Below are 24,702 nucleotides of genomic sequence, written 5' to 3'. Positions count from 1 at the left end.
AGTTCACTCACTCGGTTTAGCCAGTCTCTTCTCCCAGTTCAAACCACACCATGATGCTACAGGTCATCCAGCTCCAGGATGACTCGTGCCAGGCTGAATAACATATGTCAGGTTCACTAACTTTGGTGAGGTGAGCCCTCAGCTATGCTGAAATCATTCATTCTTTTACAGATGCTACACTGTTGGCATGCCATTACAACCAAGTCTACCATGACAGGAGTGAGTCAGAGTAATGCTTAATCACTTCCGCTCAGTGTCTATGACAGCATATTACAGAAAAAGTGATTTTAGGGAAAATAAATACATGAAAGAATTCAATGATGGTTCTGGAGGATATGGTAGCTTTCCAAGAAAACAACACAGTGATCTACTAACTAATGTGTTAATAGCTAATGTGCTCTTCCCTATATATCCATGCCATACATGCAGTGTGTTCTGTGATTATGTTCATGGGTCAGCGCTTCTTAAAAAGAATATGCAGAGAAAAGGATTTCCTCAAAAAAAATCCTTAAAGGAATGAACACTGATTAACTTAAGCTAGGTTATTCATTTTTAGGGTAAATATCTGGTAAAGACTATAAATTGGTCTTGGAATGATGGATCCTTGAAAAATCTAAAATATTTGGATGTCCAGTCTCTGCTATCAGATTTAGAGGCCTGTAGAGAGCACAGTGTTGAAGGTGGGGGCTGCTGTATTCTGTACATTTCTCGTATACAAGGCACATAATTCATATTGTTTAACCCTCACATACTGTTCAGGTCAAATTTGAGCAGTTTTGACATTTCACAGCAGGAAAAACATCCTTCATTTCGTTCTTTTGCCACAAAATGTGATGACTTTTACTAAAATGACCAAAAATGGACAAAAAGAAACACACAGAAGTGTATCTTTCCCTTTGAATCGTTTCAGGCAAATCTGAAATTTGATGGGTTGGAGAGCCTGACGCAGCCTTGAGTACTGCGCAGAAAAGAAAAATCAGAAATGTGTGGCGTCTTCATCTAATAAAATTATTAAACTTTTTCTTCCTTTTAACGAAAACTCTAATCTTTGGGGAAAAAAACTTAACCAGAAAACTGTGTGTTGGCTACAAGAACACATGAGATGAGATGGTACGGTTGGTATACTATAGTATCAACTGATCATACGGTGATCATACAGTTTAAGGTCCCTCATCCCAGCTTCCTGTTCATCTTAAAAGATTTTCTCCATCCCAAACCTTCCAAACAGCCTTCAACTGCAATTACACAGACCTTTCAAAGGCAAGCGGAGGGACAGTGAACATGCATAGCTGAGTGTATGGCTATATATAAAAAAAGAACACTGGGTGTTGCTAGAGATGAACAAAAAATACTGAGGGATGAGCTTTATCATGGCAACACCCTGGACAAAGAAGACCACAACGGGAGGAGTGTCCCAAGAATGTACACTGGCCTGCAGCGAGGGAAGGAAATGAAAACGAGCAGCTGTAGACAATTGTCCACACAACCTGTGGGCTCCACGAGAGTAACTGAGTGCCCAAGCTATGCATCATTATCTGTGCCATGAGGATTTTCACCGTGGTCTAGGACAGAGGACCCACAGCAAAAACACTGCTTCCTCTGTGTCAAAAATGTGTCGGTTTAGAGGATATGAGACAGACTACCAATCAATGTGAGTATTAAACTGAATACAGAGTACAGTGTTTCATGTGTCATGAGCCCCATCTAAACATGTAAGTGTCCAGTCAATGTGTAGTCAACCTGATTCATCTAAATGCTAAAAACTTTGGAAAGTCTTCGTTAATGTCCTCCTGTGAACCAGTCAGCAGTCTCAGAATAAAAGAAGGCGGGGACGTTTGTGCTCCATATAATCCCTGAGCAAAGTCACTGAACATTCAGAACCCACTGGCCATGGCTTAGGCACAGGAAACGGGAAACCAGTCTGTCCTCCTTTCTGTGAGCCCCCTCTTAGGTGATAAAAGAGAAGCGTTATGGGGGCTGCAGTTTGTTAGAAACGGGGAGCTCAGTGCAGTAGCCTTTGACAGACTTGCAGTACAGCGTCATTCCCGGGGCCTGTAGGAGCTGTAGAATCTGGGGTAGAGGGGCGTGTAGTGTGAGGAATGGCTGTAGGAAGTGGAGGTGCCAGAGGTGAGGTAGGAGCTAGAGGGGGTAAAAGCAGAAGGGGAGCTGTAATAGGCAGATGAATAGCTGTGGGAAGAAGATGGGGAGTAAGGGAAGGAGTAAGGGGAGGATGAGGAGGGAGTGTAAAGGACGGATGAGCGTGTCATGCTGGGCAGGGGACGAGTTCGAGGTGAGGGGCTCCACGTGGACCGTCTGAGACCCAGACCAGGGGACCGATAGGGAGAGGAGGGAGCAGATCCTGGCTGGGTGGGCCTGGTAGTGGGGGAGAGAGGAGGGGTGTGAGTGTGTGGAGTGCAGTGCCTGGATAGGCCTGAGGGGCGAGCGGGAGCAGGGGAGATGTTGGCGCTGAAACTGGGGGAGTCGACCACAAACGTCCGCACCCCAACCGTCCACTGGGAGTGAGAAACCCTCAGAGGGGTTGAGGGTGGGGTCTGTGCTGAAGGAGGCGAGGGGGTCTCCAGAGAAGGGGGGCTCCCTGGCATTGGAGGGCCACTCAGCGAGGCAACCGATGGTAATGACGGACTGTGAGAGGATGCGTGCGAGGTGAGGGAGGTGGTAGCTGAGGCCAGAGCCGCAGTGGCTGGGCTAAGGTGGTCAGAGGGATCATTGCGAAGAGCTGGTGTGGGGCTGATAGAAGGGAGGCTGCCAGGGGCCAAAGCTGGACTGGACCCTTGAGCAGGATTGGAGGCTGTAGTCAAAGTCGAGGGACTTACTTTGGGGGTGCTGGTTTTTCCACGGGTCAACCTGCTCCCCCGGGTGCGATGGGACTGCTCCTGATCAAAGGCCAAGTCCTCCAAACGCTGGGTGAGGGCCAGTTTCTGCTGGATGGCCATCCGCAGGAGAGAGTTCAGAGTCTTCTTCTCATCCTCGGCTGCAGCCAGCTGCCTCTGCATCTCATCCAGCTGGGTCACATACTCATCACACCTGCACAAAGCAGACATTTGAGTAGTGTAGAAAATGAACTAAAATGTAAAATGTGGAAAGAAAGACAGATGATGTTTGCACTCTAATTGGATAGCTACACATTACCTGGTGGAATGTCTAAGTTTGAGTATGGTGAAAAAGATACGTGATGCTAGTTAATAAGCTCCAGATAAAAGCAGCTGGGTGCTGTGTGGAGCATTTGTAAAGACTGAAACAAGTAAAATGAGGAAAATGTAAATGCATGAAATATCAACCTATTCTTTAAGATGACAAAGTCTGTTGACTGAGAGGAAACACAAAGCTGAGTTTTTGGACCGTTTGTCTTTAGAAATAGAGCTGGGCTGTGATGTACATTAGTACATTAATGAAGTACATTCCTGGTTGTCTGTGTGGGTGCTCGGTCATCCAGATCATGGTAATCCTAAGGAGCTTGGAAAGAGAAATGACTGGACTTCTTATTACATCCTGGTTAAATTCTTTAGAGGCTTTCCCTGACACACTAACCCACAGGTATCGAACTCCAGGACTCGAGGGCCGGTGTCCTGCAGGTTTTAGATCTCACCCTGGGTCAACACACCTGAATCAAATGATTAGTTCATTACCAGGCCTGTGGAGAACTACAAGACATGTCGAGGAGGTCGTTTAGCCATTTAAATAAGCTGTGTTGGATCAAGAACACATCTAAAGCCTGCAGGACACTGGCCCTCGAGGCCTGGAGTTCGACACCCCTGCACTAACCCAACACATGGATTCTCAAAGAGTTTCTGGAAATGTTTGTGCTTCAGTATGTTCTGTTTTGTTCTCTGACCTGGTAGCAAACATGGCTCGCAGAGAGGAGAACGTGGCGGCGTCTTCCTTCAGGGCCTTTAATTCGTTCCTCAGCTTTGTCATGGTGTCGGTCACCATGGACTTCTCCGCCTCATACTTACTCTTCAGGTTGGCCAGAGCCACTTCTGCTGTCTAGTTAAACACACAGACATATTAGTGACTGTATATTAAGCCCCTTTTCCATTAGTACCTACTTGGATAAACTGGTTTTGAATTACTGTGAAGTGTCTGTGAAGGTTCATCGTAGTCTAAAAAGCTTGGAAAGAAAAGCATCTGGACTTTAAGTTTCTTGAAGACGTTTCACCTCTCATCCGAGAAGCTTCTTCAGTTCTAAAAGCAATTTGTGGAGAGTTCCAGATTTTCAAGCCCTATTGGGAGTGTCCCTAAGAGGTTCCTCTGTCTAGGGAGAATCAGAAGGGCAAATGGAACAATACTGTCAACCCTTATGTAGCAGGTTTGTCCGAGAAACTCCGGAGAGTCTTCTCAAAGCACGACATCCAAGTGTACTTCAGACCAGCCACACAGTCAGACAAAAACTGGTTCATCCCAAAGACAAGTTTAACAATGTAGTGTATGCTGTACAGTGTAGTGAGGAATGCTCAGACCTCTACATTGGAGAAACCAAACAGCCACTTCATAAACACATGGCACAACATAGAAGAGCCACCTCCATAGGACAACACTTGGCTGTCCATCTGCATCTAAAGGTCAAAGGTCACTCTTTGAGGATGCCAATGCTTACAATTTGGACAGAGAGGACAGATGGTTTGAAAGAGGAGTAAAAGAAGCCATCTATGTCCACTGTGAGCGACCATCTTTGAACAGAGGAGGTGGCTTATGACACCAACTGTCTGCCACCTATGATCCAGTTTTGAGATCCTTCCCAGACGCCTTAACGCCCACTCACATCCTGGGTCATTTGACCTCAGTAAATCACATGAAGGGTGGGGCTAGGTTTCACAATGGGTTCATCCAAAACCTTAGCTGATTGTGATTCACACCTGTTTTCACACCTTGGCTCGTGTGATTAGGTAGAGGATCAATAGGGTTTCCAGGACCCTCTTATGGACACTTATCTGACAGCCAATTGACATGAAGTCACATTTTAGTACCTGCTCAAATCGCTTGGAACCCCAGCTGAGCAGGTACCTGGTATCAGGTACTATGACCTTGATCCAAGTAGGTACTCGTATAACAGGGGTTTTAGTGTATATTATGTATACCGATTCAGAATGACTTTCCTTGACTATTTGTCTAGAATATTTAGCAGTGGACAGCAGTAATCAGTTGTTTGCAAATATCATTTATATGTTTCATATGCATAACGGAGAGGAAGAAAGCAAATGTGAGATGTACATGGCCAACATGTGAGGAAGTCCAAGAACCAGTTTTTAGGAAGAAGGGAAGTTGGCATCTGTGACTGTTAGAAAGAAAGCACTTAAGCATAAAAACCAAACTGCTCCGTCCAGTCAAACCAACAGTTCTTTTCTTTTTCACTGTCTATGAGAGAGTAGAAAAGCACTATATAAGAATCAGTCCGTTTACCATTTATTTACATGCTTATGTCTCTACTTGTTGGGTTGGTGCTTAAAACTCTCTGAGGGGTTTTACTTTTTTGTTAAATACACGTAGGGAAATGTCAGCAATAGAAAATTATTGAAATATTGTTGCCTATAATAACTTAACCATCACGTTTCCATACTCACCTGTTTGTTAGCCTTGAGCACCAGTCGAAGAGTGGCTATCTGCTCTCTCTTGGTGCTGAGTAAAGATTTGAGCTTCAGGATCTCCTCCATGCAGCTTTCCTTATCCTTATCCAAGAGAGGAACCAGTTCCCGGGCTGCAGTCCTCTGTTTGGACAGCTGCAGTGACCTGTCCACTGCCCGCTGTAGGTGTTTCACCTGGGGAGGAGACAGGAGCAGATAAGAAAAAAGGAAACCACTGGAGGTGTCACATCTTATGCCGGAAGAAAAGAAGGTGGTAGAGAGGAGGAACAACGATTAACACTATATTGCCTAAAGTATTTGCTCATCTGCCTTCACACGAACATGAATTGGACCATGTCACCACTACTCTAGAGTCCAGTGGTGGCGTGCTTTATAGCATTTGAATTGTGTTTGGTGATGTAAGGCTTGGATGTAGCTACTCGGCCATGGAAACCCATCCCATGAAGCTCTCTACACACTGTTCTTGAGCTAATCTTTACAAGTTTGGAGGTCTGCAGCGATTGACTCGGCAGAAAGTTGGAAACCACAGCCACTATGCACCTCAGCATCCGCGGAGCCCACTCTGTGATTTTATATGGCGTACCACTTTCTGACTGACTTTCTGTTGATCCCGATTGCCTCCACTTTGTTATGTACCACTAACAGCTGCCTGTGGGATATTTAATAGTGAGGACCTTTTCTTTAAAAAATGTTTGTAGAAGCAGTCTGCATGCCGAGGTGATTGATTTTATACACCCATGTTCATGGAAGTATTTGGAACACCTGAATGCTTGTAGGGATGAGAAAAGACCTTTGGCAATATAGCAGCACATCAGGAGGTACAGGCAGATGTACCTGGTCTCTAATGATGGCGCTGAGGTTGTAGATGTTCATGGGCTCCCTGCGCAGCTCACCAGCAGGCTCCATGGCTGGCGATGAAGATGACGATGATGATGAAGAGGCACTGATGCTAGGTGAGCGGGTTGGAGGTGTGCTAGGTGGCAGGCTCTGCTCAGATGGCACCTGAAGGACCTCTTTCTCCACTCTTCGGCTCCCTCCATGTAAGGGCTCTTTGGATGGAGACTCCGAGGGCGTCCGCGACTCTCCTGGAGTTGAGGTTGTTGAAGCAACAGCAGCAAGCCGTCTGGCTAGGCGTGGTGTGAGAAGAACTTTGCTGTTGTCTGTACACATGGCTTTGAGACTAGAACTAAGGCCCCTGAGGCCCCTGCCTTGTCTGGAAGAATAGAACAGATAATGGAACAGAACCTTTAGTGTCATAGGTGCTTTCTCAACTAAGACATCAAGTAAAAGAAAGCAAGCAAACAGCTCAATGCTCACCAAACCCTCACCCTTAAGCTCCCAGGCCTCTCGTAGATGATATTATTTTTTAAAGAAGTTTTTATAGAACAGACAAACACACCTATGATGTGAGTGGTTTTATTTATTATTTGAATTTCCATGGATACTCTAAGAGCAGTAAAACAGTCACACCTGTAGTAATCCAGCATGACACGGTTGGGCGTCTCATCGTTGCACAGGCAGACATGGTGGTAGAGCTGGGCGAGCTCCTCACTCAGGGTTACCAGCTCATCCTGAGCTGCGTTCAGTGCCCCTTGGCTCTCATTGGCTGCTGACTGAACAGCCTGCAATTCAAACTCCAGGCTACAAATCTGAAAAGAGAGGAGAAGGAAATGAGAAAAAATTAACATATGCACAATTGTTAAGTACCTGGGACACATAAATAAAGTGTCCCAGGTACTTAAATTTAATAATCGAAATTTTAATCATATACGTAATAATTTAAATATGAATGTTGCAAAAACTTATTTTTACTCAATGATCATCTCTCATATGGACTATTGTTTGACGTCCTGGTCACTTGCTTGTCCAACAACACTAAAACTATTGAAAACATTTATAAAAGAAGTTTAAAACTACTTGACAAAAAACCGACTTCCCACCACCACTGTCATGTGTTAAAAAAAAAACATAAATTACTGAACTTCAATAACTTAGTGAAACTTAAAAGAGTGAGTTTAATATATAAAGTCTTACACTCCCTTGCTCCACCACCACTAAAGCAGTTCATTAGGCATAAAGAAAGCTCAGACAGGACCACTCGAGCTACAATCCGAGGAGACTTGTTTATACCCCACAGACGGACAGCATTTGGGCAGAACGTCCTCTCTGTTAAGGGAGGCCATCTGTGGAACAGTCTTCCTCAACCCATTAGAGAATGCTCTACACTCAATTTGTTTAAGGCAAAGGTTAAAAACTGGTTATGGACAAATCAAGTGTGTGATCATGTATGAGTTGTATAGTTTTAATGTTTTATTTGGGAACAGAATGGTGTGTATGTGTAAGTTTGGTGATGGAGTTTTTATTATGAATGAATGATGAATTTTTATGAATTATTATGTCTATTTTTTTATGTTTAAGGACAACAGATGGAAATTAGCCTTTGGCTATAATCTGGCATGTTTACATTCATGTAATTTTTTTTTTTTTTACATTTATGTTCATTAACATGCACTGTCCTAAATAAATAAATAAAATAAAAAAAAACAACAAAAAAACAAAACTGAAATTGTAGTCCCCCAAAAAACAAAAAGCAGAATATTGATTGATGTCCCAGAAGTTCAACACTAGCTGTTTCTCAGTGAAATTCTTTCTCTTTCTTGGCTCTTGGTGGAGGTGGACGCATCTTTTTCCCCTCTCCCTCCCTTATCTTTTCCCGCTTGGCTTTTATGTCCTTGTCAAGTCTTGTCTTGAAGTTCTCCAGAGGCCTGCTAATGTACTAATCATTTGATTCAGGTGTGTTGACACAGGGTGAGATCTAAAACCTGCAGGACACCGGCCCTCGAGGCCTGGAGTTTTCTACCCCTGAGTTAAACAAACCCTTCTCATTGCTATGAGCTGAAGGATAGTTGGTATATTCCAGTCTGCTCCTACCATTACCACTGAGCCTACTCTTTACCATTGATATCTGTGCTTCACCCACATTATTGTAAGTGCTTTTCTCCCCTTACTTTACTCAGTGTCCTCATCCTTTCCATGAACTCTTTGTTGTTTACTTAGCTGTTCGTAACCAAATGCTGTTCCCTTCAGAACAGAGATAATAAATGTGTCACCCTGTTACTCAGTATCTGAGAACTGGAATAGAGAACCATCTCTTTGCTTTCATTCAAACATACTGCATATCGGCTTCAGCTTTCATTCCCCATCTGTCCACTACCTTCATTTTCCTCCACCTATCTGTGAGCCGACTTCCTTATTCTCATGCACTATTCTTACAACTTTGCCAAATCAGTTTTCAGGTTTGCAGCCCGTTTGTTGCATGACTGCAGGAGCTGGTGTCACCAGCACTCTGTAGCTGACATCACCATCCTGCCTTAGCTGGTATAACCACTGTAAAAACCTATATAAATCTGTGAAGAGACAGCTGAACACTGTTTGAACTGAACACTCCTCTCAGAGAAAGACAACAGCAGCCACATTCATTGGAAAGCAATAAGTGATACTTTCACATCCACCTGTCCTCCCGCAGCCACCAACCCCGAGTCTGATAGACAGGGAGGCCAGTTCTCTCTGCAGAGGGCCTCCAAACACAATCCACTAGGTTTCATTCACTCAACACACAAATTCATGAAACTGGCAAAACTAATCTTACCTTCACATTAAGTTCACAGTGTAAAGATAGAGAATGTGAAACATTCACTCTCACAGACTCACAGGAGAGGAGAGGAAACAGACTCTATGACAACAGGCAGTATGACTTTGTTACCTTATCCCGTCCCTCCCGGCAGTTCTTTTCCAGAGAGGCAACCTGCCTCTCCAGCTTCTGGAGCTGACTCCTTTGCCTTGGCTTCTCCTCCACAGCTCCCTCCACACACTGAGCAAGCTTCTCATGGAGCACTTTTAACTCTGCCTTGAGCTCCACCACCTCTGTCACAGCCACACGGTACTTGCACTGCAAGATCTCCAGACTGGGAGTTTGGTATGAAAATACCAGACTTTTACTCTTCTCCTCTGCAGTTTCTCCTTCCTCCTCAGCCTCATCGTCTCTATCCAGCACCAGCAGACTTTCACAGTTGAGTTGAGAGGTGGGACTGCTACAAGCCTCCTGGCTGACCCTTCGATGAAGACAGCGGAGAGCAGAGACTTTCTGGCTCAGGCGGAGGGTCTTCTCGTGCTGCTCAGTTAGGGCCCCCTGGGTGTGCTGCAGCTGAGTCTGGGACTCCTGCAGGCTCGTCATCAGTGCTGCTTTCTCATGTTCAACCTGAAGAAGCCAAGTGCATGATTAAGGAAAGCCGTATCCCGCGTGACTTAATAAACTGCAGTTTCTGAGGTTACAGTGATGTCAACATAATCGTTGTAAGAAAGTAAAAAGATAAGAGGTGCAACCACAATCCCATTTCTGAAAAAACTGAGAGGCTGTTTAAATGAAAATAAAAACACAACATTTAAATGGGAAGTAATTTAGTGACAGTAGCACAGATATCACAATCTGACCATCTTCTGGAAAAAATCGTTTTAATATCTAAACGTATTAAAAGGGGAAAACCAAAGATTACGCTGCTACTGATGTGAAGATGTGAATTAGAACCCGTTCAGGAAGAAACTGTTCTGAGCCGGTACTTGCCGCCAAGGCCGTGTATACTTGTGTCCATGTTTGACACCATCATCATCTAAGCGACACCTAGAAATGTTTCCTTGTCTGCCACCAGAATGAGATTGTCCAGCACTAATTCAAACTAAAGTTCATCAGCAACTGTGCAAACAAACCCAGAAGCAGCAAGCTGCAACCTGGAAGCCACTGGCTGTTGGTGGCTAAAGCGTAGGTGGACGTTAGCTGTTAGCCTAGCCCTTATCTCACTGATATATTTCACATACATTCTTACTAACTGGGCTTCCTGGGGACCACAAGAACAATTTACTTTGAGAATCACACAGATGCACTGATTTCCAGTTTTCAGCCAGGAACAGTTATCCCAGAAGACCAATTATGAACCGGTGTGTTTCATGCACATTTTGTGCACAGCAGCGAGCCACATGCTACACTGTTGGCATGTAAGTGAGTGAAGACATCAGTGCATCTCTAGTCATAACAGCAAAACAGGAATAATAGCCAGATATATTTCTTCTTAAAGCATTATTAGTTATGTCATCCAAAGAAAAGCTGATTTTTTTGTTGTTGGTTTTTTGTACTTTTATTCAAAGTACATGCTACATTTTTCCTCAAAAGCTTATTTATCATCCTCACAGTTTTTAGTCATATTAAACAAACACTTTTTGTGCTCAGTTTAATCCCCCCAGGGTCAGTAAATCTCTCCAGCATGCTCTGGGTCTGCCACTTTTCTAGCCTAGAACGCCTCACCCACGAGATGCTCAGGAGGCATCCTGGTTCTCTCTATGAGGGGAAGTAGCAGCTCTACTCTAAGCTCCACACCCTACTTCAGAGGAAGCAAATTTCTGCTTATATCTATGATCTCATTCTTTCTATCTCCTGCTTCATTCACCCTTCACTCACGAACATCCTTAAATTCGTGCATTTTTGTGCTTTCCCGGTCTTGAACCACGGGCTCAAACTGGGAGGTGCTGATTCTCTTCACACTTGCTTCATACTCAGCTGCACAGCACTCCAGTGCAAGCTGGGGGCAGATGAACCCAACAGAACCATCATCTCCAAATAGCAGAGACGAGATCCTGAGACCACCAAACAGTCCACGGCTTGGCTGCTCCTAAAAAGCCTGTTCCTAAATGCCTTGAACAGAACTGGTGACGAAGCAGTCTGACTCACTGCTGGTAATGTGAAGCAGACTGGGTGCGGTTGTAGAAGTAAATTAATTTACTTTGACATAAACTATTACATTTATTAAACTGACTGTCTTCCGTAGTCTACATGTCAGGATGATATCATTGGAACGTACCGCTATCAGCTGCTGCTTGAGCTTCTGAATCTCTGTCAGGTTCATCTCAGTAAGTAGGTCTGATGTGGCGGCCCCCTCAGTTTTCAGACACTGCCTTCTGCACTCTCCATTAGCCCTGAGCGCTGAGCCCACAGCCGTCACTGGTCCTGAGCCACTCTGAAGGTGACCGTTACATCTGGCAGATTAGAGCAGAAAGTGTCTTGTCACAAGCTATAGTGTCAATAACAGTAAGAAGAAAAGTTTTAAAGCAACTTCATGTAAGCAACGACCTTTGAACACAAGCAGCTGTGGCCAGTGACCAATTAGTAACTGCTGCACCCCCCCCTTACTCTCCCATTTCTGCAGATTACAGTCTGAATGCACTGGGTCGAGGAGACAGGTCTGTGTGCCTGTGTTTGTAGGTGTGATATCCACCTTGTTGGCTCCTCTGTGTTTGGGGAGAGCAGAGTAGTTGGGGTAGCAGTGCCACTGGGCGGTGCTGAGGAGAATATTAGATTTGCACTCCCAGTGTAGGCCACATCACACATGCTGAGGTGGTGAACAAGTTCTCTTCGCAGGTGGTTCTTCTGCTCGCGCTCACTCTTCAGAGACTCCAGCGCCTCCTCCAGCTGGGCGTCTGAGATGTCCTTCAAACGCAGTGCATCCTGTAACTGGCTGGTCAGCAGCTCTGTCTCCTCCTCCAGAACTTTGATCTCATGTTTCAGGCCTTCATACTCCACCTGAACAAGAGTGGACATTCACATTCAAATGTATGAACCTTTATTTTGAGTTGCTGCTACATTGTTTAGGTGATTAATATATATTAAAATCAAAATTGCTTTGAAATGTTTGTAAACACAATATATATTTATTCTAAACTTTATGCATATATTTTGTGCAATTGCAAACCTAAATACTTCAGCTTAGATAGGCATGTTGATGCCCAGAGTGACAAGTAGGTCCAACTTTGTAAAAAACACATTCCTCCTGCTGCTGGTATCACTCACCAGGCTAAGCAGGTTTTGTTACTGTGGTCACATGCCACAGTAGATTGAGGGCTGCTGATGCTAACAGACTCAATAAACTGATCTGCAAGGCCAGCAATGTTGTGGGGATGGAGCTGGACTCTCTTAAGGTGGTGTCGGAGAGGCGAATGTTGTCCAAGATAAAGCCAATGTTGGATAATTCCTCCCACCCACTCCATGACATGCTGGCTAGCCACAGGAGCACGTTCAGTGAGAGACTGAGATTACCAAAAAGCACCACTGAACGACACAGGAAGTCATTCCTGCCTGTGGCCATCTCCCTGTACAACTCATCCACCTAACACACTGTATACTGCAATAGCTACACCCTTTTTGCACATGCTCTTCTTTCTTATTTAGATATTAATCAGTAAGTGACTTATATGTATATATTGTGCTATTTCTTACTTCCTGTATTGTCTGTTATTCTTACTGTTTGGACTGGAGCACTATAACCAACATAAATCCCCTAGGGATCAATAAAGTATTCTGAACATCTTCTCCTTGACAGTTCACAAATAAAGCCAAACCCCCACCTTTTGTTTTGCCAGTAGCTATCTCCCCATATGTGGGTGAAACCAGGCAGATCCACATTGGTCTCAGATGTACTGATTCAACCATGTTTCAGAAAAACATGAGTGAGCACTGACGGTATATGTGGTCGGGCGTGGCCTGCGGTGCCGTGCAGCGAGGGTGGACGCACCTGCACGGCATCCTTAATCAAGCCCGCCGAGTTAAAACACAGGGACTCGGGGGTTGGTGGGAGTTGTGGTGTGATGTGATTTAAATAAAATGGCTCAAAACTATGATCCCTGGACCCGCCGCGTCTCATTTACACCACAGTATACTTTCTGAGTTTTCACCAATATCTCTAGATTATCACTTTTGTTGGGCAGAGCTGACATTTCTCATTATGACTGCTGCCAGAAAGGGTCTCTATCTCTGATTCCAATCCTTCACCTTTGCACCAGCACAGCAAACACAAAAACACCTCTTGTTACAGGCCCTGGCCTTGGAAGAAGGGAACCAACCTCCTGTCAAGCAAATTCAAGCATGGTAACCCACACAGATGGTTTGCTGTTGGAACCTGTGGTTACTTCCGCGGGAAGTCTATTGAACCAGCTGAGGGACGCCGGACCAGTCAGCGACTGATTGAGCACAGGATGGTATCTTCTAGATTTGCTCCGTTTCAATGAAAAAGAAAATCATTGAATTGAATTTCATCAGCATAACAGTGATGGGAAATGTCCTCGAAGGGGCTCAATATATGTTGGAGGGGAAGAAGATATATTAAAAACAATAAAGGCCCCAAAACCGAACCTTGAGGGACACCGTAAGTAAGGGAGGTAGAGGATGACCTGAAATCAGAGACTGCCACAGAAAAAAAATCGGTGATGTAAATATGAGGAGAACCACTCCTAGTCATTTAACACTGAACAGGTAGAAAAACCAACCGTAGTGACTGACTGATTGAAGATTCTCCATAATACAATGTAGTGAATCCACAGACATTGGCCTGACAGTGGATGAATACTGAAATGCTGCACATGCTCAGCGTCTGACTAATCTTAATGTCTTACCTGTCAAACTGGAAGTTCCACAGGAAAGTGAAATGAATCGGAGATTATGAAGAAATCTCATCTTCGCCCATATTCTAAATCACTTTGTGTGCTTCATTTCTTTTATATCCATATGTTTGGATTGTGATAAAATACTAGATGACAAGGAGAAAATCTACAGATGCAGAAAGGCCCTGGAAGTTTTGGACCCAGGACCACCTGTTTGCTCTAGCCTGACCACATATTGTCATCTGCGTGGGCATACCTGGTATAAAGCTGGGACAGGCTTCTGACTCCCCTGCAATTGTTGCTGGTTAAGTGGGTAAGAACACTAACTAATGGATGGATTCTCAGAGTTCACTCAGAAAAGAAGTATACAGAAAGACAGAGGGCTGTCAGCAGCAGCTAGGGACATAAAGGGTAATCTTTTCTTTGTGCTAGATGAATTGTGCTTCTTTAACTTTTGGACCTCTTAGTAGATAAGTACACCTTTGATTGACATCTGAGCCAGCAGGGAATATACATAACTGTCTGGTAACTGTAGCTAATAAGTCAAAGACAGCGCTAAAGTCTAATGACCTTCAGCATCATACATACACTTTGAAACAGTTTCACGACGTTACTTGAGCACTGTCTGTACCTGACTCTGTTTAAGGGTTGACACCAGTTTCTGCAGAGAGATGTTCTCCTCCTCCAGCTCGGTGTAGTCCTGGAGAAGCCGTGACTCTCTGAATTTGTATTCTCTGATCTCTTCTCGCATTCGGGTCCGCTGTAGCTCCAACATCTCATTGCTCTGCTAAGACAGCACAAAATGAGAGCTGGAGCTGCTTATGACACAGTTCTCACAAAGGAAGGTAATGTAACCAGTATTTAGAGTTTGCAGGATGAAATTTTTAAAAGAGGGAAGGTGAAGGATGGATTACAGTATATCTCCACACAAAACCATGAAAAACTGACATAAAAAAAAAAATGGAGAATGAAGCTCATATACAGTCGTGGTTAAAAGTTTTGAGTATTTGCAATGTTGTCCCTTCTTTTTCAAGACCTCTGCAATTGGCCCTGGCATGCTGTCAATCAGCTTCTGGGCGAAATCCTGACTGATGGCAACCCATTCTTTCATATTCAACACTTTGAGTTTGTCACAATTAGTGGGTTTTGGTTTATCCACCTGCCTCTTGAGGATTGATCGATCGCAAGTTCTCAATTGGATTAAGGTCTGGGGAGTTTCCTGGCCCTGGACCCAAGATTTCAGTGCGTTGTTCCCCAATCCACTTAATTTATCACTTTGGCCTTATGGCACAGTGCTCCGTCATGCTGGAAAAGGTGTTGTTCTTCACCAAACTGTTGGATGGTTGGAAGAAGTTGCTGTTGGAGGATGTTTTGGTCCCATTCTTTATTCATGGCTGTGTTCTTTGGCAAAATACTAAGAGAGCCCAATCCCTTGGATGAGAAGCAGCACCCCACATGAAAGGTCTCAGGATGCTTTACTGTTGGCACGAGACAGGACTGATGGTAGCGCCTACCTTTTCAGATGCCCCAAACAATTGGAAAAGTGCTTCATCAGAGAAAATGTCTTCACCCCAGTCCTCAGCAGCCTACTCCGTGTACCTTTTGCAGAATATCAGTCTGTCCCTGATGGTTTTTTTGGGGAGAGTGGCTTCTTTGCTGCCCTTCTTGAACCCAGGGCATCTTCCAAAAATCTTCGCCTCCCTGTGCGTGCAGTTACACTCACACCTGCCTGCTGCAATTCCTGAGCTCACAGCTGAATCATCTTTAGGAGACAGTCCTGGTCGTTGCTGGACTTTCTTGAGCGTCCTAAAGCCTTCTTCACAACAACTGAACCTCTTTCCTTGAAGTTCTTAAAGAGCCAATAAATGGTTGATTTACCTGCAATCTTAGTAGCAACAACATCCTTGCCTGTGAAGCCCTTTTTATGCAGCACAATGACGTGTTTTCTTGTAGGTAACCATGGTTAACAGGAAGAACAATGATTTCAAGCCTCACACTCATTTTAACAATTCCGGTCTGCTTTTCTAATTCAGTCAGCATGACATAATGATCTTCAGCCTTGTGCTCGTCAACATTTTCACCTGTGTTAACGAGAAGATTATTGAAAGGATCTCAGCAGATCCTTTTATGGCAGCGATGAAATGCAGTGGAGGCTTTTTTTGGGATCAAGTTCATTTTCATGGCAAAGAAAGACTTTGCAGTTCGTCGGATCGCTCTTCATAACATTCTGGAGTAATGAAATCATAGCAAATTGCCATCATAAAAACTGAAGTAGGAAAGTTTCTGAAAACCAATGTTTGAGTCATTCTCAAAACTTTTGGTCATGACTGTATGCAAAGGGTTTTTAAAGTCTGGTTGTACTGAAGTCTCTGACAAAACAGCCCTTCCAGCCCCTTGTCCATGAACTCGGTAGTCACTTTCTTGATGAGAATGTGATCGAATTTCAAGTCTTATTAAACATGCCATGATCATGATTTTGATGACACTTTAAAAACACTCTATCAAGTTATCCATAAGTCTAAACGTCCAGAGTAAGTATCTCTATTAAATATGAGAGCCTTATGATTGTACCGTACCTCCCTGAGCTCCTGCAGCAGGCTGCTCAGGTGCTCGCTGTCAGCCTGTGCACTGGAGGCAGCCACTCGACTGTGATTCAGTTCCAACTGGAGCTCCAGGAGACGACCCCTAAAGTAGGCCTCCTTGGTGGCAGACTCCTGCAGCAGTGTCTCCTCATTGTTCTCCCCGTCCTCTGCGACCTTACGCTGGGTGGAGTATGCCTGGCCGAATGCCTGGAACAGGACAGGAGGGGAAAGGATTATTTCTCTTGACTTTACCTGGGGAGAAAGGTACAAAAATGAAAGTCCCTTTCACCTTGTATAAATGATACATGAGTGATTAACAAGATTTTTTTTTATCCTTTATTTTTATATTGTTTCATGTACTTTAACGCAATTAGTAGAGACCAAGGTAATGCATGCCAGATAGAATAGAAAAGTGCTACATGAGACCCGGTCCATTTAACTATCTATTTATTATTTACCATCCAGAGTAAGTATCTGATTAGTGGCCATATTTCTAAGATTTTTAGGGCCTAGTACAAGAACCTCTGTTTTATCTAAATTTAGAAGCAGAAAATAAAAGGTCACACAGCTCTTTTTTGTCTCTAGGACATTACTTCAGTTTGACTAATTGGTATTTGATATCTGGCTTCATGGGCAGATAAAGTTAGGTATCATCAGTATATGCTATGTCTTCTAAAGGAAACGTATGTAACATAAACAGAACTGGTCCTAGCACTGAACCCTGTGGAACTCCATAATTAACCTTAGTGTATAAAGAGGATTCTGTATTTACATGAACAAATTGGAGTCTGTTAGATCAATATGATAAAAACCACTGCAGCACAGTACCTGTAATACCTACGGCATGCTCTAATCGCTTTAATAAAATATTATGGTCAACAGTATCTGACGCTGAACTGAGTTCTGGCAATGGTTTAACTACTGCCGTGAGCCTTCAGCAAGTGACCTAATTTAAACATTGTATCAGACTAAGTTGACAGTTCCTCTGTATGTTTTAATGCAGCCTTACTTCTGTACATTTACTGTATGAAACAAATGGCAGTGGATGGAGCAGCTATGAAGTTCACTTTTCTTCACATTCCAATTTGTTGCAAAAGTGATTTTTTTTATAATAAAGCTATTCAAATTATTCAAATCTTTGCAGCCCTAGATCAATCCATCTCTGTTAAGAATTGTTAAAATGAGTGTGATGCTATTACTAAAATAACTGATAGCTACAGCTCTAGATTGATGATATTTAAGATTGAAGCATTAATTAATGGTAGGACTTTGATGAGCAGTCTTGTGGGAATGGGGTCTAAATGACACGTATTGCTTTTTGAGATTAAATAGAACAGGATACGAAGCATTAAAACATGTTAAAAACACAAAAGCCTTATTAAACGCAGTGTTGGGCCCAGAAGTCTTATTAAGTCCTGTTAAATAAAACCTTAAAGTGAACGAGGGCTTACTTTCTTCTTCACATGACTCTACCTCACCTTCTTTGCCTCCATCATAATTACTTTGACTTCAGAATGCAAAAATAAGTCGTTTTTAAGCATTTGCTGTGACCAAATCTCTTGAGGTTGCTTAACAAGATAACATCATTATGTGTTACAGTAAGCTGTCACCGGGTTGGACTCATCATAGGCCCGTACTTAATGAATAATTCATCACATCCTCTCCATTTTTGTGCGGATGCTTTGAAACCCTGTCCAGGCATGCATCATTTAGACCTCCAGGCTGTTTTTAAGAGCAACTCAGTTTTGGTTGTTCCTTCCACAACTGACAGAGATCAGAAATAGAGGCCAAAAACAAGTCACTGCAGCGTCTCGATCTATATATCTATATATATCTATATATATCATATCTCAGCAATTTTCAAGCAAAGCTCCTCCTGGATGAGAATTACTTTCTACTAACTGATTTTTGCCAGCATAAAGACTTTTCTTCCAAAGCACCTGCAGAGTGAAAGGATCCATCCCACAACATTAGGTGAGTAAGGATGGCAGTGTCTGATGACTATAAAGGGAGGGGTGCCATTGGCTGCATGACATCACAGAGGATAACTGCACTCAGTCCCCTTCTGTTTTTAGCCTCATCAGCTACACTAATGAACTCACTGCATTTTCCCCTCTGCTTCACTTGTCACATATCCCATTCACTCAGGCTGACTATTAAAAGACATGCGGTGTTTGTTTCTGACCTCTTAGCATCAGAGTACTTTTTTTGCCTAAAACCTTAACACTACTGTGCAAACCTGTTAACCAGCACCTTATCAACAACATTGCCAGTGCAATAAAAAACATTCATAGAAGAAAAGGGACATAGAAGAACACCATCAGTCCTGAAATGCCCTGCCCAGAACCCAGACCTCAACATTGTTAAAGCAGCGTGGCATCATTTTGACAGAGAATGAAGGAAAAAGACAGAAACATCAAAGAGATCTGAATGAACCCTGGACACCTATTCCTGAAGTATTATTTACAGAAATCACAGAAAGCTGCCTGACAGTGTTCAGGTTGTGCTGAAGAATAAATAAGAAGACTTTTGCAAGTATTGTACATTGTGCATATTCTTACAGATATCCTGTTTGTATTATGTGAGTATAAAAAAATGATAGTGATGACATCCAAATACCAATGATTAAAATGTCCTGCATAGGGAGCAGATTTAACAGAAACAGTAAAACCCCCGAAATGGAACCTTATGGCACACCGTAGGAAAATGATAGGAAGAGTATGGAATTACATTTCTATCAAAAGTCAAGTGTGACAAAAAATACAATTCAGGCAACTAATTTAATTTCACGGGTGCAGGTAGATGGATAGGAACTCAGCAGCCACACACACAAAGAAGTCATCCCAACATGGGCGTGCTGCTTTCTTGCATTTGAGCAATATCTTTAAAATTAGAAATATCCGCTTTCATCATTCGTTGAAAACTGGTTCATGCATTTATTACTTCTAGGCTGGACTACTGTAATTCATTATTAATGGGCTGCCCTACAACTTGTTGAAAAACCTTCAGTTGATCCAAAATACTGATATAGACTAGAAAGAGAGAGCATATTTCCCCCAAATTGGCTTCTCTTCATTGACTCCCTGTTAAATCTCAAGTCTCCTCACAGATCTCATAGTACCATATTACCCTAGTCTAAGACTGCTGGCTGACTTGTGGTTCCTTGAACATTTAACAGTGAAATGGGAGGCACAGCCTTCAGCTTTCTGGCCCCTCTTCTGTGGAACCAGCTCCCAGTTTGGATTTGGGAGCTGGTTCCACACTCTCTGCTTTTTAGTCAGGGTCACTATAGTTAGTGACCCTGACTCATCCCTTAGTTACGCTAAAATAAGCTGGTTTAGGTCATCTTATTAGGTCTAACTGTCAGACTACGCTAGTGACGTGGATCCTGGTTTCCTCCACGGACATGACAATGCATACCCTCATGTGAGGAGACTAGGGCTGCAGCTATCAATTATTTTAGTAACCAAATAATCTATCAATTATTCCATCAATGAATCGAATAATCAGATAAGAAATACTTTTGTTTTATTGATGAGCAATAATGAATGTCTTGATGCATGCTCAATCATCCAGGTAAGTAAATCTCCAAAAGTTGATTCTGTTCATCTGGACATAGTGTTTTCAGTGGGAGAAACGTTTCGTCACTCATCCAAGTGACTTCTTCAGTCTCCATAAGTCTCCTGAAGAAGTCACTTGGATGAGTGACGAAACGTTTCCCCCAATGAAAACACTACGTACAGATGAACAGAATCAACCTTTGATGGGTAATAGCAAATATTCAAAAGAGAAAAAAATTCAGAATGAACTGCTAATTGGGTTCCATTTTAGAAGTTGCAATGTTTTAAAGTTTACCAGCATAAGACATCTGTTAAGAAAAAAAAAACAATAAAAAAACTTAAATGCTAAATTTTATATTTATATATATACTATTTACTCGATGAATAGTTGCAGCCCTGGATGAGAGCATGCAGGCAGTCCTGGAGGATGAATGAATTTATGACAATGTCTGCCCCCCATGCTTGCCTGACCTAAATCTGCAAGAACACCTAAGGGACGTCATATTTCACTGCATCTGACACTGCCAGGTTGCACCTCCGACTGTCCAGAATCTCAGTGATGTCCTGGTCCAGGATGGTTTCCTGTGTTCTTGGGCCACTTAACACAAACTTTAAAATGTGTGAGGGATTGCCTGAATTAACACTTAGGAGTGGATTTATTCAAGCATGGTCATAGGAAACAACATTAGTAGGGCTGGGCTATATCATACCGTTCACGGTAATACCGGTATAATGTTGGGCAACGATAGGAAAATGAAATATCGCCATAGAATATGGGTAAAACGCGCATGCGCAGTGCCTTTGTTTACATACGCACATGGCGGCGATGCAGAATGAGAAGAGCGAAAGTGGATCGTTGAATGAAACGGATGAACCAGAATTGGTTTGTAAAAATGCTGCAACTTCAGTGGTGTGGGACTGGTTTGGCTTTCATCCGTCAGATACACAACAAAGCACTATTTTTGGTAGCGCATGCTAGCGGGCCGTCGTTATTACCGTGTTTTTTGGAAAATACAGCACACTTAAAATCAATCCTTTGATTTTTCTGAAAATCGACAGTGCCCCTTATAATCCCGTGTGCCTTATGTATGAATTCTGGTTGTGTTTACTGACCTGGAAATGATTTTATGTACACGGCGCTCGAAAATCTGTCAAATGTTTCAGTATGACTTTGCTAAGCTATGAACCCACACTGCTTGATGGATTGTCTGAGCATTACGGCTATCGTAGGCGGAGCCTCGCGGAGTGATACGTACTGTGCTTCAACATAATATTGCCGTATTGTGTGTGTATAACCTCTTTTTAAGTTTTGTGGATATTATACATGGTTATGCTGAGGATATGTCGGCCAATTTCCACTGGAAATGCCTTTTGTTTAAACTGTCACCAAGGAATTTGCATTTGCACTGTTACATTTTTCTATAACTTTAATGCACTTAAAAAAAGCTGCTTGTTTAAGTGAAAATACATTGATGGGTTTTTTGTTTTTTTTTTGCACTAATAAAGTTGAGGAATTGTAAAGTATTTTGTCTAGTGTCAATTATATCGTCAGTTATATCGTTATCGCAAATTTTCAAATGTATGATAAATATTTTTGGTCATATCGCCCTGCTCTAAACATTAGCTCCAAAAAGTTAAAATTTCATGAGAATTATTTTTTGCAACCTGAAGACAACAAACACAATGCTAACTTGTGCTGCTATTAGTACACGCTAACTTAGTCTTAATTGTTGCTGTTCATAGCAATGAAAACAACTGTACAATATCCCAAAAAGTTGATTCTGTTCTGTCTGCATCTGAGGCTGAATCTCATGTGGTTCCTGTAATCACCATCTTACGTGCTGTTTGCTCATACTGACATACACATTTAGGCTGTCCTTGCCAAAGTGGGTTAGAATTTCTTGATGCATGCTAGATGATTGAGCATGCATCAAGACAAACTGTAAAAAACACAAAAATGAATCATGGATTCAGTCCTGCTCCTGTAGGTCATCTCTGTCCTGAATGTATTTTTAAAAAGAAGACAGAAGAGAAACAGATGCAGTAGAGATGTAGCCTGGTCACTTGAATTTAAGAAATTCCTTATAGAAACCTAAATATTCTCTAAATTAATGGAGTCGCATGGACACATACACATTCTCACAAACTGGCAGATTGGTGTTAGCATACAGTAGCTCTCCAATAAATGTAAGTCAGAAAAATTACACAATCCCAAAATTATCCCTGAGACTGACTATGAGACTCACTGGAGGTGAATCATTATCACCATTAAGCTCCAGTGTGGATAAAAACCCCATGCAGAATTACATAATTCTATAAAATATATTGAGTAGTAAAGCTGAGTACTTAAAAGTCTTGAAAGACAAACAACCTACACGTGGTGAAATGTCCCAATAACACGAGAGGCGGTGTACACCCTGGACAGGCCACTAGCTTGATGCAGGGTTAGCACAGAGAGACAGAAACCAGTCGATTATGAGTGAACACCTAATCACCAGTTAACCTAACCCGGTTAATTACGTGTCTTTGGACAAACACATGGAAATTCCACCACACCACACTCCGCAAAGATTCCACAAAGTCAAATTGGGGTTGTTCTTGCCAGGAGGCAACAGTGCTAACCACTGCACCACCTGCCAACTAGCATGAAGGAAACCAAAGTCCATGGGGAGTATGGTTGCAAAGCTGAAACTTAAAAAGAAGGGGACAACCAGAAGTGTAGCCTGCACCGTTTTTTAACTCTAAATGGAGAAACTTCGCCCAGCCTGGACACTGCTACTATATCTGGTATGTTGACTGAGATTTATATAAAGCTCTTCTAGTCTTACTGACCACTCCAAGTGCTTTTCTACAAAAAGCCACATTCACACATTGATATAGCCCTTTATTCTTTGCCATAAATGCTTCAACTTTGCCACTCAGACAGTGACGGACTGGAAATTTGGGGATTTGGTATCCTGCCCAAGGACACTTTAATATGTAGACCTCTCTGATTTACCCTGAGATTGAAGGAGAGTGAATACTAATCTCATGTTCATTATATGGACACAAACGCAAACAGGTTTATGAGGTTTCAGCGTTGTTGTATTGTATTTTTTCCTATTTCTTAAAGACATTTTCCATAGATGCAAACAAAGAAATGGGCAGGTGTGGCTCAGGTGGTGGAGCAGGTCAGTGGATTGACTCCTGACTCCTCCAGTCCTACTTGTGCCCACAATTAACCTTGGACAATGTACTGAACCCTGAGCTGCTCCTGATGCATCTATTGGAATTTGAGTGTGAGTGAATGTTTAAAAAATGCTTGGGCATAGATTAAAGCACTGAATGCGTATGTATGGGATTGAGTAAATGAGACTTGCAGCAGGAAGTCCTGTGAGTGCTCAACAACAGCACCATAAAAGTACCAGCCTATGTAATAATAATGTGTTTTGTTTCCAGCAGCCTGCAATACAAATTCCTAAAGATACAATTTAAACTGGTTCTTTGAAAAGTTGCCTGTTATGTGTAGTCATAGGGTGTCTTTTCATGTTCGAATGATTCATAAGTCAGTGTTAAATGGATTTAAAAACAAAAACCATTCCTCTGAAAATCGTCAGGTACAAGGACTGGAGTGAAGATGAGTGGAAAAAGCTGACATTGTCCAAAAAAGCCCATGAGAAAGCTAAGAACTACTGAAACCAGTTAAAAATGACAAGAAAACCAGACTCCTTGGAAGCATGATATAAAGAAATGGTGGGTGTATGAGGGGAATTTAGTATTTTGCCCAGAAAGTTTGTAGTGTGTGAAATATAATGACTTGATTTAAAAACAGATTAAATAAAGAGCATAAAGCAACTAGCCTGTATTACAGTACTGTCTTTAATCTTTGACAAGCTAAGCCATATTGGCTAAAGAGCTGGCATGTCCAGCAGGTGTGACTACAGGTGAAGTGTGCACAGACAGGCTTTTTAATGAACCACCCTGTGAGCTCATAACATCCTCCAGCGGGTGCAGGTGAGAAGGTGCTGTCAGAAACGCCTCACGCTAATCAGATCAGTGCATGGATTTCGAGTAAGGAGTCATACCCCTGCTGACCCCACCTCCTGCAGCTGCTCCAGCTCCACCCTTAGCGCCTCCTGCTCGGCCTCCAGGTCGGCGTACTGCTGCTTCAGGCTCTGGTTCTCCTCCAGAACCGCCAGTCCGCACTCCGCCGCCCGTATCTTCTCGCGGTTGGCCTCCGCCAGCTCCCGGGTCAGGCGCTCCACCTCGGCCCGATATTCCTCTACCGTATCCCCGCATCCTGCTCCTCCGGCAGCCATCGTTCCTCTGTCCCTCCCTCTGCCCTCTCTTCCCTGCGGCGGACGAACAGAGAGCCCTGCCAGAGGGAGAAAACAAGCCCCACCGTCTCCTCTGGGGGAGTCCCAACGTCCTGCAACTCAAACAGCACCAGCGAGCATCCACGGCTTTCACAGCGCTGCTGCCATCGCAGCGGGAGTATCC

At 43.1% G+C, this 24,702-nt stretch overlaps 1 protein-coding gene across 4 annotated transcripts; it reads right to left on the bottom strand.

Moving 5' to 3' along the window:
- Positions 1–9: 9 nt before the first annotated feature.
- On the bottom strand, positions 10–24,530 carry LOC146692822 (protein bicaudal D homolog 1-like). Of its 4 annotated transcripts, none has more exons than XM_085433023.1 (11): positions 24,288–24,530; positions 16,658–16,870; positions 14,713–14,868; positions 11,924–12,228; positions 11,510–11,684; positions 9,364–9,858; positions 7,071–7,249; positions 6,435–6,813; positions 5,580–5,774; positions 3,854–4,005; positions 10–3,045 (listed from the first exon to the last, which is right to left on the bottom strand). In XM_085433023.1, exons 1-11 carry the CDS (start codon positions 24,519–24,521, stop codon positions 2,040–2,042), a joined length of 3,489 nt encoding a protein of 1,162 aa, XP_085289149.1. In that variant the 5' UTR covers positions 24,522–24,530; the 3' UTR covers positions 10–2,039. The 4 variants fall into 4 exon arrangements, with proteins under 4 accessions (XP_085289149.1, XP_085289150.1, XP_085289151.1 ...); XM_085433024.1 differs by having other exon boundaries at positions 14,713–14,865; XM_085433025.1 differs by having other exon boundaries at positions 24,303–24,530.
- Between the last annotated feature and the right edge of the window lie 172 nt (positions 24,531–24,702).

Source organism: Copadichromis virginalis, linkage group LG15, assembly GCF_057382275.1.
Source record: "Copadichromis virginalis isolate Kocher_CV1m ecotype Utaka linkage group LG15, C_Virginalis_male_GT1.1, whole genome shotgun sequence".
Classification (NCBI taxonomy): Eukaryota; Metazoa; Chordata; class Actinopteri; order Cichliformes; family Cichlidae; genus Copadichromis; species Copadichromis virginalis.
Note: the sequence above shows the minus strand (reverse complement) of the source record. Positions and strands in the feature narration are given on the sequence as shown.